The sequence below is a fragment of the Leopardus geoffroyi genome, chromosome C1 (assembly GCF_018350155.1).
Source record: "Leopardus geoffroyi isolate Oge1 chromosome C1, O.geoffroyi_Oge1_pat1.0, whole genome shotgun sequence".
NCBI classification, from domain to species: domain Eukaryota; kingdom Metazoa; phylum Chordata; class Mammalia; order Carnivora; family Felidae; genus Leopardus; species Leopardus geoffroyi.
The window spans coordinates 210,887,726-210,900,307 of NC_059328.1; the positions used below are offsets into that span (position 1 = coordinate 210,887,726).

Sequence of the window (12,582 nt, forward strand, 5' to 3'; positions counted from 1 at the left end):
TGCAGTAGCCATAGGACTGCATGTATCTTTCTGAATTGGTGTTTTTGTAACTTCTTGGGGAAATAGCCAGGAGTGGAATTACTGAGTCATATGGTAAATTCTATTTTTAATTTTTTTAAGGAATGTCCAATCTGTTTTCCACAGTGGCTGCACCAGTTTGCATTCCCACCAGTAGTGCACTAGGGTTCCTTTTGCTCCGTATCCTTGCCAACACCTGTCATTTCTTGTGTTTTTTATTTTAGCCATTCTGACCAGTGTGAGGTGATTGCCCCTTGTAATTTTGAGTTTCATTTCCCTGATGATGAGTGATGTTGAGCATCTTTTCATGTGGCTGCTGGCCATCTCTACATCTTCTTTGGAAAATTGTCTGTTCATGTCCACTGACCATATGTTAATTGCATCGTTGTCTTTTGGGTGTTGACTTGTATAAGTTCTTTATATATTTTGCGTATTAACCTCTTATTGGATGCATCATTTGCAAATAACCTCTCCTATTCATCTTTTGGTTTTGTTGATGCTTGTTGTCACCGTGCAAAAGCTTTTTACTTTGATATAGTTGCAATAATTAATTTTGCTTTTGTTTTCTTTGCCAAAAGAGACATATCTGGAAAAATATTTCTTTTTTTAAAAATGCTTATTTATTTATTTTTGAGAGAGAGAGAGAGAGTGAGTGAGTGTGGGGAAGGGCAGAGAGAGAAGGAGGGAGAGAGAATCCCAAGCAGGCTCCACATTATCAGTGCAGAGCCTGACCCAGGACTTGATCCCATGAACTGTGAGATCATGACTTTAGCTGAAATCAAGAGTTGGTCACTTAACCGACTGAGCCACCCAGGCACTTCTGGGAAAATATTTCTGTGGCTGATGTCATAGAGATTACTGCCTATGTTTTTTGTTTTGTTTTGTTTTTTGTTTTGTTTTGTTTTTTTCCTAAGACTTTTGTGGTTTCAGGTCTCACATTTAGGTCTTTCATTTTGAGTTTACTTTCGTATATGGTGTAAGAAAGTGGTCCAATTTCATTCTTTTGCTTGTAACTGCCCAGTTTTCCCAACACGATTTGCTGAAGAGACTGTCTGCTTCCTATTGTATAGTCTTGCCTCTTTTGTTATAGACGAATTGACCATAAAAGCTTGGGTTTATTCCTGGACTCTTCATTTTGTTCTACTGATCTATGTACTTCTTTTTGGCCAGTACCATACTGTTTTGATTACTATAGCTTTGTAGTACACCTTGAACACTGGGATTGTGATACATCAAGTCTTGCTCTTTTTTTTTTTTTTTTTTTCAAAATTGCTTTGGCTATTCAGGGTCTTTTTCGGTTGCGTAGAAATTTAGGATTATGGGTTCTAGTTCTGTGAAAAATGCTGTTGGTATTTTGATAGGGATTGCATTGCATGTGCAGATTGCTTTGGGTAGTATTTTATTTTATTTTAACAATGTTGGTTCTTCCAACTCATGAACATAGACCATCTTTCCATATACTTGTGTCGTCTTTAATTTCTTTCACCAAAGTTTTATAGTTTTCAGAGTACAGGTCTTTTACCTCCTTTAAAGTTACTTTAAAAAGTAACCTTCTGTTACTTTTTAACAGAAACTAAAAAGTAACCTGAAGTGTGTCCTGTGTTAAAGGCCCGGTTCATAACATTATTCCAAGCTCCTTTGACTCAGGCTCATTCAGGGGGCTGACAGGACACCTGGGCTTGCCTCATTTGTGTGCCACTCGGACTGTCCCAGGATGGCTGGTAAAAGCAGTTTCATATTCCGCAATAGTCGACACAACCTGACCTGCAGACTGTGCTAACTGCCTTCACTATTTACCCTTAACTGGAAAGAGTGATCTGAATACGGATGGCCGAATGGAAGCAACCAGTTCAAGGAAGCAGTCCATGGCGGGCTGGTCCACGATCACTAGGAACTGAGCCTAGAGGTTTGTTTTTCTCTTTTAATAGGCTGATGATAGCAGAAGCCTGCTCGAGTCTGGCACATGGCTTGGGAATGTTGTGCTCAGGATGTGCTTCTATCGTCTGGCAGAATGTGAAGGACGCTCTGTAATAACCCCTGATAACACTGCATCCCTTCTCCTTGGAACCACAGTCCCCTCCTAACTGATGTTACAGGATGAAGAAACACCCAAGGAACTCTGCCTTGGGAGGACGAAATAATATGACCTGGGATCACCTTTCCCTTTGAATCTCAAAACGTCCTCTTCTGTCTAAAAGGATGCTTCACCACTTCGCAAATGGTAATAAATGGTGCAAGAATGAAAAAAAAAAATCTTTGACCTGGGCTGATAGGACCAAGAAATGTGAAACATACCCAAGGGAAACTCTGACCCACTTAGACTTCTACCAGAAAAAAAAATTGCCCCAAATCCTCCAAAACTACCCCCCCCCCCAGCAAACAAACAAAAAAACCCAGGATTTCATAGTTACTTCCTGTCCTATTTTAAACAGGGCCTTAAAAAGACAAGTAAAAGATAAATTTAGCAAGGTTTACAAGTCAGAAGGACCCATTAAGGAAGTGCACAAAAGGCCATGTGAGGTTCTGCCATGGATATTTGCATCAACAACAACAACAACAGGGAAGTGGCCTTGAGTCCTGGGTCAGGACTCTCCCCCAGGGTTGGTATATAAGCCCCTCCCCCAGCAGGAGGAGGCACCAGACCTCCCTCACCTCCCGAGTCTCCCTCCTCTCCTCTCCCGAGTCCTCTCTGCCGACACCATGGGGTGCTGTGGCTGCGGAAGTTGCGGTGGCTGCGGCGGCTGCGGCGGTGGCTGCGGTGGCTGCGGTAGTGGCTGCGGTGGCTGCGGTAGTGGCTGCGGTGGCTGCGGCGGCGGCTGCGGCAGCTGCACCACCTGCAGGTGCTACCGGGTGGGCTGCTGCTCCAGCTGCTGTCCCTGCTGCTGCGGCTGCTGCGGGGGCTGCTGCAGCGTCCCCGTGGTCTGCTGCTGCCGCCGCTCGTGTGGCTGCGGCTCGTGCGGCTGCGGGAAGGGCTGCTGCCAGCAGAAGTGCTGTTGTCAGCAGAAGTGCTGTTGCAAGAGGCAGTGCTGCAGCTAGGCGGGCGGCCTGGCATCTGGGCACGTGCTTCGAGCGACCCTGCTGTAGGTAAGACGTCCCCCTCCCTCCCGGCCTGCTCCTCACTTTTCAGTCACCAGCATGACCGGAGCCTTACCCCCAATCCGTCGGAATCCCCCGCTCCTGTAGTTTCTGTCGTCCCATCTGCGTGTAATAAACACCAACCAAAGTAATAAATGTGTAGTCTCCTCTGTCAATCGCATTCGAATCTCCTCCTCGACAAAAATGAATCGGGATAGCTAATGTCCTCCCTTCTCGAAACGCCTTTGACCTTGTGTTTATGTCCTGGTTTTGCCACTGCATTTGCCGTCTCTGTAAATGCAAAGCAACTGTCATCCTAATAAATGAGGCTGAACCCGCCTCAAAGACCCATTTCTTTTTTTCTTCCCAGCCTCTAAACCGCCGATCCCTGGGGGAAAATGCATTTCAATCTCAACAGATGAGGCAGGTAGTACGCATGTGAAGACAGCGATGAACCAAAGCTAAATTGTTTGCAACACATATAGATGGATTAGTGAATGGTCAACCCACTGTGGGTTTATCAAGAAGCAGGGAACTCAGGGGCACATCCTCTGTCGTAACAGCTGAATGTCATAGAGGAAACTCTTCCCAAATCTCTCCCTTGATAGAGTCTTAGCAACAGAAGACGGACTGCATGGACATCCATCCATACACACACCTTCCATAATCGTCCGATCACTTAGGGGCATGGTCAAAACTTTTGAGGCTTATCACTTATGACGGTCACTTTTTGCTCCTGGAGTCTTCTTCTGCTGCACATCCATCCTGATTGTTATGGCCTGTTGCTGAGAATTACCCCAAAAGGCAACATAAATGGAAGCCTCGGGTTTTTTGCATCTCTTTGCCCGTTAGCTCTGTGGTCTGTGAGTGCTTCCCATTCAGCCATCGCCCGGCTAAGCATCCATACCCTCCTGTGCCTCCCTCCCAGAAGTTTCTGCCAGATCCATGGCAGACACCACGGAAGGCCGTCTGTCAGCCACCGCAAACTACAAAGTCAGCCTTCAGATGTAAGGTCAGAAGAGGAGGTTTAGATTCAACATAATCAGAATGGGCAACTTCCATCCCACACCTCCAGCTCTGTCCGAAGGAGTCCGCACCACACACACAGTAAAATGTGTCCCGCAAACCCCCTTCTGTTAATTTCCCATAGTGCTCCCTGCTGGTTCTTTTCTGTGCAGATTCCAGATTCTTGATCCATCGCGGTTGGTTTAGCAGTGGGCTGAGAGAGAAAGGAGGCAGGGGACTCCCGGCTGGGTCTGGCGGTGGGGCTGGGGCTGAGGGAAGCCAAGCTCCTGGGGTCTGTCTCCCAGGAGAAGGACATTCTTGCTCCAACACCACAAGTCCACGTGGGGTATTTCCTCGCCATTCTAAGTAGAGCCTGACAAAGACAGATGCTTAAATAGGCTGAAGGGACTAAATGCAATGAAATCACAAAAGGAGACAGGAATTGAGTAACCATGTAAAGTAACACCCCCAAAGGGAGCCCCTGAAAAGATAGTCTTCCTTGCCCCTGGGAATTCAGAAGATAGGGTTTGAGAAGGGGGTCTGACGTGAGCTTCCTCAGACTCTAAGGTGACACCCACCCATCTCTATGTCTGGTTCCTTTTCCACATCCAAGAGCCCTGAGCTTTTATTTAGTGCCCTCTGACTACTCGGCACTCCGTAGTTACTCTCAGCCTCTGGAGTTTATCCCATGGTCCCCATCCTCTGACTCACACTTCTGCCTGGCTCCGTCTTTATTTTTTTTTAATTTCTATTTCATTTTATTTTTGAGAGAGAGAGACAGAGAGACAAAGCACGAGCAGGGGGAGGAGCAGAGAGAGAGGGAGACACAGAATCCGAAGCAGACTCCAGGCTCTGAGCTGTCAGCACAGAGCCTGACGCGGGGCTCGAACTTGAACATGACTGTGAGATCATGACCTGAGCTGAAATCAGATGCTCAACCAACTGAGCCACCCCCAACCTCCGCCTTTAAAACCACCTCCTGTCACATAACTATTCTCAGCAAGAGAGAGTCCCATCCATCTCTCCCCCAGCCTTTCCTCACTGAGGACTCCTTGTGGCAGTTTTCCCACAAAGTAAGGTTGACCGGCCGAATCCTGGGACACGCGGCCCTCCGAGCATCAAAGATATAGCACGTCTTCAGCTTCTGCTCTCCCCGTCCCGCTCACTAGAGATGTGAGCTTATTTGAGACGGGGGCTGTCAGGATTGGCTAAGTTGCCATCACTCAGTATTGACATCAACGGGTGAAGAAAGGATCCAGGCAGCAGGGCGAACCGGCGACCGTTCTTGAACGTTTATTTGTCAAACATCGTGTTGGGTCCTGGGAGGGACACCAAGACGCAATTCTTTTGTTAGCTGACAATCTGATATAGAAAAGAAAGTAAGGGTAAATCTGTAATGGCTATTGGCAGAAAACAAAAAAAAAGCAAAGTCCATATTATATTAAATAAAGGTCACTAACAAAACCACGTAAATGAAGGACAAAGCATTAGACTTCTGTATGTGTTGTTACTCTTTTGTTATGGGCTGAATTGCATCCCCCCAAAATCTGTATGTCGAAGCCCTCACTCCCAACATCTCAGAATGTGACTATGTTTGGAAATGGGCTCTTTAAAGAGGTGATTAAGTCCAAAGAAGGTCCTTAAGGTGGGTTCTAAACAAATATGACTGGTGTTCTTAGAAGACGAGAAAATTAGGACACAGACGTGCGCAGAAAGAAGACCGTGCGATGACAGAGCAAGAAGGCAGCCATCTTGCAGCTCAGGAGAAAGGCTGCAGACCAAACCCACTGCCAGCTTCATCTCGGGCCTTGAGCCACGGAACTTGGACTTGATCTTGGACTTCCCGCCTCCAGAACTGTGAGAAAGTAAATTCCTGGCGGTTAAGCCACCCCATGTATGGTATTTTGTTAGGGCCGCCCTGACAAAACAATACTGCTTTTGGGACACGCCTGATGACTGTCAACAATACGTGTGTTTACGGGGGTCCTGAGTCACAACCCTAAATTGATGCTGTGGCTTAGGTGAATCTGTGTGACAAGCTGTCCCTGATACTTAAAAGAAAGAAGCATGGGGCGTCTGGGTGACTCAGTTGGTTAAGCATCCAACTCTTGATTTCAGCTCAGATCGTGATCTCATGGCTCATGGGATGAAGTCCCACGTTGGGCTCTGCACCGCTGTGGATTCCCAATCTCCCTCTGTCCCTAGCCCCACGCCCACCTCTCTCAAAAATAAATAAACTTTAAATAATCAAGTTGAAAAAAAGAAGAAGGAGGAAATGTGGGGCTGTTGTACCCACAATGTGGCATGTGTGTGCAGTGTGGTTCCTACTTTGCCTGCATACACTCGGCTCTCGCTTCTTCCTCCCGAGCAGGGTCCACACTCATTCCCACTGTATGAAGCTATGACAAAATTCACAAGGCAATCAGACAGGATCCATGTATCGGGGCTTGAACGTGCCTGTGTGTGATCCAATCGCAAATATGGGTCTTCATTTAGGCTGTCTGAATCACTGGGAAAACAAAGTGAGAATAATATCAGATTGGAACATGAAGACATTTGCTGAGTTCAGTTGAACTACAGAAATATTTCCCTTAAATTGCGACCCACCTCTTTCTTTTCAGCACTCCGTCCGTCTGGGAAACGTGTGCCTCGGGGCAAAAGATGAGGACAGTTATTGCAAAGACAAGGGCTGACCCTCACGTTGCGGTGACGATAGGCTCGGCCACTCTCCGGCTCTGGTCCAAACCAGAGCAAACGTGACAGAGAGGAGTCCACAGGGAACAAGAAGCCACGAGATTCAGCGCTATGGAAACCACTCTGGATGTTTTCAAGAACTACCTCTGCACCTCTGATGGAGATGCCTACAGCCAGTATCACACTTGGCCTTGGATTATAATTCTTTGTACACAACCCACCCCACCCAATGACCCTCCAAGGCAGGATCTACTCCATCTTTGAACTGGCTTCAAACCTGCCTTTATAGCTAGGGGTTTCTCAGGGAACATTTGTCAACGGAAAGCACATTCTTCCAAAATATTTACATCCTTCTAAATACTACTCATAATCTGAATCATAAAATGTCATTTGTATTTTGATTTGTATCTTCCAAGGGAATGAGGCTATTGAGGACCAACTGAACTGTAGTTTCCTTTTGATTTGGGCTCAGGTCATGATCTCACGGTTCATGAGTTCAAGCCCCACGTCGGGCTCTGTCCTGATGGCTCAGAGCCTGGAGCCTGCTTTGGATTCTGCGTCTCCCTCTCTCTCTGCCCCTCCCCTGCTCATGCTCTGCCTCTATCTTTCTCTCAAAATTAAATAAACATTAAAAAAAAAAAAAAAGAATGGACTACCAGGGCCATCGGGTGGGTCAGTCAGTTATGCTTCCAACTCTTGAGTTCAGCTCAGGTCATGATCTCACAGTTTTGTGAGTTCGAGCCCTGAGTCGGGCTCTGCACTGACAGTGCGAATCCTACCTGGGATTCTCTCTCTCTCTCTCTCTGCCCCTCCCCCTCTCACACACTCTCTCTCTCTCTCTCTCTCTCTCTGTCTCAAAATCAATAAACTTTAAAAATAAATTTAAGGATAAATAAATAAAACAGAATGGACTACCACAGTCTGGCAAAAGGACCCAGATTAGAGGACTAGTCAGAGCCCCTCTAAGCTCATGAGTCTCAAAAATAAAACTTAAAAACATCCATCAAAGTTTAAGTTACTAAGCAAGATCTGAAATGAAGCCAAAAGTAAGCCTGAGCCTTCGCAATACCCCAACCAAGGTTAAATTAATATAAACAGAAAAGAACGAAGAGAAATCCCACATCCACCAAAGCTGACCCACTTAGCACAGCCTGATGGCATTACTTTTTGTAGTTAGGGAGATGGAAAGCTAAACTAATAATACCGAAAGTCTAAATGTGTACTGCTGGCTAAATTCATAGGGGAAAGTGACGGGGCCTGCTCTGCAGGGGTGGGGCTCTGCCCCTGATGCAAAGAATAAGTGGCCCCAGTAGATGGGAATCTAAGGCAAATGCAGCCCTCCATATTTTGGTGGTGGATGTATTTCTGAACATTTGTTTGAAATGGCTCTTTGTGAATAAAACAGCATTTTTAATCAATTAGGGACCCTTGTTTCCCTGTAACTGAAACCGTCATCTCAAAACAGAATTCCAGTTGTAGGTAAAGCACTTTCAAGTGCTCTGTTGGTGTCAGTAGCGGAAATGCACGGGCAGCGGGGGCAGGAAGGCTGCTGTTCTCATGGTTCCTTGCCTTGCTCTGCTCTCACTGCCCATCTTCCAAGTGACTTTTAAGTGAGATTAAGATGTTCCGGGATGGGGGATATGGTAAAATCAAAACAAAGGCAAAAACACACTTTTCATGCTAAAAGTTTGTATTTATTAGGACATTTAGAAAAACGCTGTCGACAAACAGGAATACAAGATTAAAAAAGGAGCAGAGGTAAAAGCACAGACATGGGAAGGAAATAATCACGTAGGTCTAAAGAACGTTAATTGCGATCCTATCTCACGGAGCCCCATGAGGTCAGCTCTTCATTCAGAGTGAGCATGTTGTGCTCGCGTCCTTTGTTTTCACTGTTGGCTATTTGATTAGAAACTTTTCAGATGGGAAACCTGAAAACACCCAAAGCAGGAAAAAAAAAACAAAAACAGGAACCTCAATGCAGGAGCAAAGAGGGTCAGTCTCAGAACAGCAGATGAGGACAGGTAGGGCAGGCGAATGGAGCAGAGGAACGTTCCAGGGTCTCCTGGGCAGGGACAGAGGCCAGGTGGCCCGCCTAGCTGCAGCACTGCCTCTTGCAACAGCACTTCTGCTGACAACAGCACTTCTGCTGGCAGCAGCCCTTCCCGCAGCCACACGAGCCGCAGCCACACGAGCGGCGGCAGCAGCAGACCACGGGGACGCTGCAGCAGCCCCCGCAGCAGCCGCAGCAGCAGGGACAGCAGCTGGAGCAGCAGCCCACCCGGTAGCACCTGCAGGTGGTGCAGCTGCCGCAGCCGCCGCCGCAGCCACCACAGCCGCCGCCGCAGCCACCGCAGCCACTACCGCAGCCACCGCAGCCACCGCCGCAGCCGCCGCAGCCGCCGCAGCCACCGCAACTTCCGCAGCCACAGCACCCCATGGTGTCGGTAAAGAGGTCTCGGGAGAGGGGAGGAGGGAGACTCTGGAGGTGAGGAAGGTCTGGTGCCGCCTCCTGCTGGGGGAGGGGCTTATATAGCATCTTGAAGCGGGTGGGGATGGAGCCGCCCAGGACCCGTGACCCTGAGCACTTCCTCATTGCCGCAGCTTCCACGATAAGCTCATCTAGGGTTGTTCCTTGTTTACATTCTAGCCGATGACATTTGACCCAATACATTTGCTAATTTTAGCTTTTCTTCTTAAAGTCATTTTATTTTATTTTTTTTAATGTTTATTTATTTTGAGGCAGAGAGAAAGAGAGAATGAGCACCCACGTGCACAGGGGAGGGGCAGAGAGAGAGAGAGAGAGAGAGGGAGAGACTCCGCAGCAGCCTCCGGACTGTCAGCTCAGAGCCCGACTCAGAGCTCAATCTCATGAACCGTGAGATCATGATCTGAGCCGATATCAAGAGCTGGACGCTTAACCGACTGAGTCGTGCAGGTGCCCCTTCTTACAGTCATTTTAGAGGCAGACTAAGAGATGCTCACATTTGGGAGGTGATCTCCATTTCCACAGAAACACAGCTGAACCTTTGAGATGTTAACCTAAGAAAGCACTTGATTACTGCCAGCTCCTTTTCTCCTGGGTGATTTTCTCTCCATATATTCAGTTGGAGCCCTCCCCTCCTCCCCACCCCCGGCTCTAACAGAAACTTCCAAGAGGTCGAGTCCATATGAACAGCCGAGTTGAACAAACCATTTGTCTCTGATTTTGTCACATCTATCACTGTTGTGTGGCTCACACCTCGTTAAACGGGTCCCTTTGGTTCTTGCGAGGTTTACATGTTCACAGCTACCTTTCCAAAGAAATGTGGACTATTTTTAAACTAAATGATCCTCTTTTCTCCCTCAACCCCACAAGTTCTCTACTGAAAGTCTTGACCCGATGCTCCCTTCTCTCCCACTATACTCCCTCCCTACGTGCTCACATCCAGAACCGGGGCTTCAGTTTCCATGTGCATTTCATGGATCCCTTCCCCCCATTTAGAATCTCCTCCGCACCCCAAATCCACCGACATCTAACTGGTGCTCCGCCCTCTTCCCAAGGCTTTTCCGAGGCACCTGCCATGTCCCTGGCCACAGACTCAAGGCATAGTCACCAACCCCACGACACAAAAGGTACATTCCTCCACTGCATGCCTTCTCCATCAAATGGACCATCCATTAAAATCTCGGCTTTGAATCCTTTGTTTCTCTCAGCCCCATTTCTGGTCTTCTTTCCAATTCTGTCGATTCTGCTTCCTTAAAAGCTCTCAAATCTCTTAAAACCTCTTATCTCTTGCCCCACTGCACCCCCCACCCCAGCTCAAGCACCACACCCCCCCCCCCCCACCCCCCGGTGGTTGAAAGGCTCTAGTCCACATACCACAAAAATAGTTTGGGATCATTAATAACAATGTCAACATGCCCCGGGGACCTTACAGCATTTTCTGTCACTCAGATTCCTGAAGGACAATCTCACTGGACTGGGAAAATAAACTCCGAGCAGCAAGCCATTTACAAAACGTAGTTTGGGGAATCTGTTGATCTCTGAAGATCCCCACGAAGGTCCTCAGAACTCCCTGAAAGGCCAGAGTGCCCCTCCATCAGCACACGCAGTACAGAGCCCGCTTTTGCTCTCATCCTTTTGTCTTCTGTTTTTCCAGCCTCCTTGTTGGTCGCTAGCCCTCAGACCCCACAGGACCCCAGCTACACATTCACCACATCTCACACTTCCTTTCTCCCCACATCGGGCCTCTCCTCACTTCTCAGGCCTCTGCGCCTGTGTCCCCCAAGGTACCACCCTGCTCTCAAAATTGCCTAGGTCAGCCTCCTTAGCAGACATCAACTGATGTCAAAGCCAAAAACTAATTCCTCATCCAGAGCAAAATACACCGAGGATTACACCATTAAAATGCAGACTCTTAAGAGGATTTATTTCCATTTTTAAAATAATCAGGGGTTGCTTGGGTGACTCAGTCCGTTAGGCATCCGACTTCGGCTCAGGTCATGATCTCCCAATTCATGGGTTCGAGCCCCACGTCAGGCTCTGTGCTGACAGCTCAGAGCCTGGAGCCTGCTTTGGATTCTGTGTCTCCCTCTCTTTCGCTGCCCCTCCCCCACTTGCACTCTGCCTCTCTGTTTCAAAAGTAAATAAATAAAATAAAATAAAATAAAATAAAATAAAATAAAATAAATCAGTATGACCTGGGTGTAAGAAATCACCATGACAAGGTGCCTGGCTGGCATAGTCGGTAGAACATCTGATTCTTGATCTCAGAATCATGAGTTCAAGCCCCCCATTGGGTATGGAGCCTGTTAAAAAAAAAAAAAAAAAAAGGATAGAAATACTGTTATTGGAACGCCTGGGTGGCTCCGTTGGTTGAGCATCCAACTCTTGATCTCAGATCGGGTCTTTTTCTTTTTTTTTTAATTTTTTTTTCAACGTTTATTTATTTTTGGGACAGAGAGAGACAGAGCATGAATGGGGGAGGGACAGAGAGAGAGGGAGACACAGAATCGGAAATAGGCTGCAGGCTCTGAGCCATCAGCCCAGAGCCTGACGCGGGGCTCGAACTCACGGACCGTGAGATCGTGACCTGGCTGAAGTCAGACGCTTAACCGACTGCGCCACCCAGGCGCCCCTCAGATTGGGTCTTGATCTCAGGGTTGTGAGTTCTGGCCCTGAGCCTAATTTAAAAAAAAAAAAATCACAATGGTATCTTTAGTTTCCCCTGGCCAACAAATGCAATGATGGCATCTGGCCTTGACAGTGACCTTTGAATCTGTTGCCAATTTCACATCCCCAGCTCCCAGGGTCATTTCTATCGCAAGCTCTTTGAGGTCAGGGAGGACACCTTGACCTTCAATGTAGCAGCTCCCTCAGAACTCACAGATCACCTGACCCAGGGGCTGCCTGATGATGGGTGTGGTCCGCACGCCCCGCGGGCACAGGCGGCTTGGGAATGCGGAGATGTTGCCTGGTCCCGTGGGTAGCCTCACCACGCTCCTGGTTCCCAGGAGGATTCCCTAGATTTTGTAAGTGTTTTAAACTTAAACTGGAATATAGGTTTATTTAAACAGTAAACTACACAGGTGATGAAGCCAAAGATATCTAAAAGGGAAGCACATAAGAGATGATGCGATTCTTCCCTGTAAATAGAGCCAAATAGCAACAAGGAAGTGGTCACGTGTCTTCCTGCTCCTGCTCCGGGGTTGGTATATAAGCCCCTCCCCCAGCAGGAGGCGGCACCAGACCTCCCTCACCTCCTGAGTCTCCCTCCTCCCCTCTCCTGAGTCCTCTCTGCCGACACC

General features: G+C 47.7%; 1 protein-coding gene and 1 long non-coding RNA gene across 4 annotated transcripts in view; one reads left to right on the top strand and one right to left on the bottom strand.

Annotated features, from left to right (window-relative positions):
• LOC123599573 (small cysteine and glycine repeat-containing protein 7-like) overlaps positions 1–3,440 on the top strand; it is a 32,605-nt gene extending 29,165 nt beyond the window's left edge. For all 3 annotated transcript variants that reach the window (XR_006713205.1, XR_006713204.1, XM_045481560.1), the window contains one exon: positions 1,947–3,440. Coding sequence is in view for 1 of the 3 variants with exons in the window: in XM_045481560.1 (XP_045337516.1) it covers positions 2,719–3,054 (336 nt within the window). In the remaining 2 variants the exon portion in view is untranslated. The remainder of the gene's footprint in view (positions 1–1,946) is intronic.
• A 1,927-nt stretch (positions 3,441–5,367) lies between these two features.
• LOC123599574 lies at positions 5,368–6,945 on the bottom strand. The gene is made up of 2 exons (XR_006713206.1): positions 6,706–6,945; positions 5,368–6,607 (listed from the first exon to the last, which is right to left on the bottom strand). It is a non-coding gene; the product is annotated as an uncharacterized LOC123599574 (long non-coding RNA).
• Positions 6,946–12,582: the final 5,637 nt, after the last annotated feature.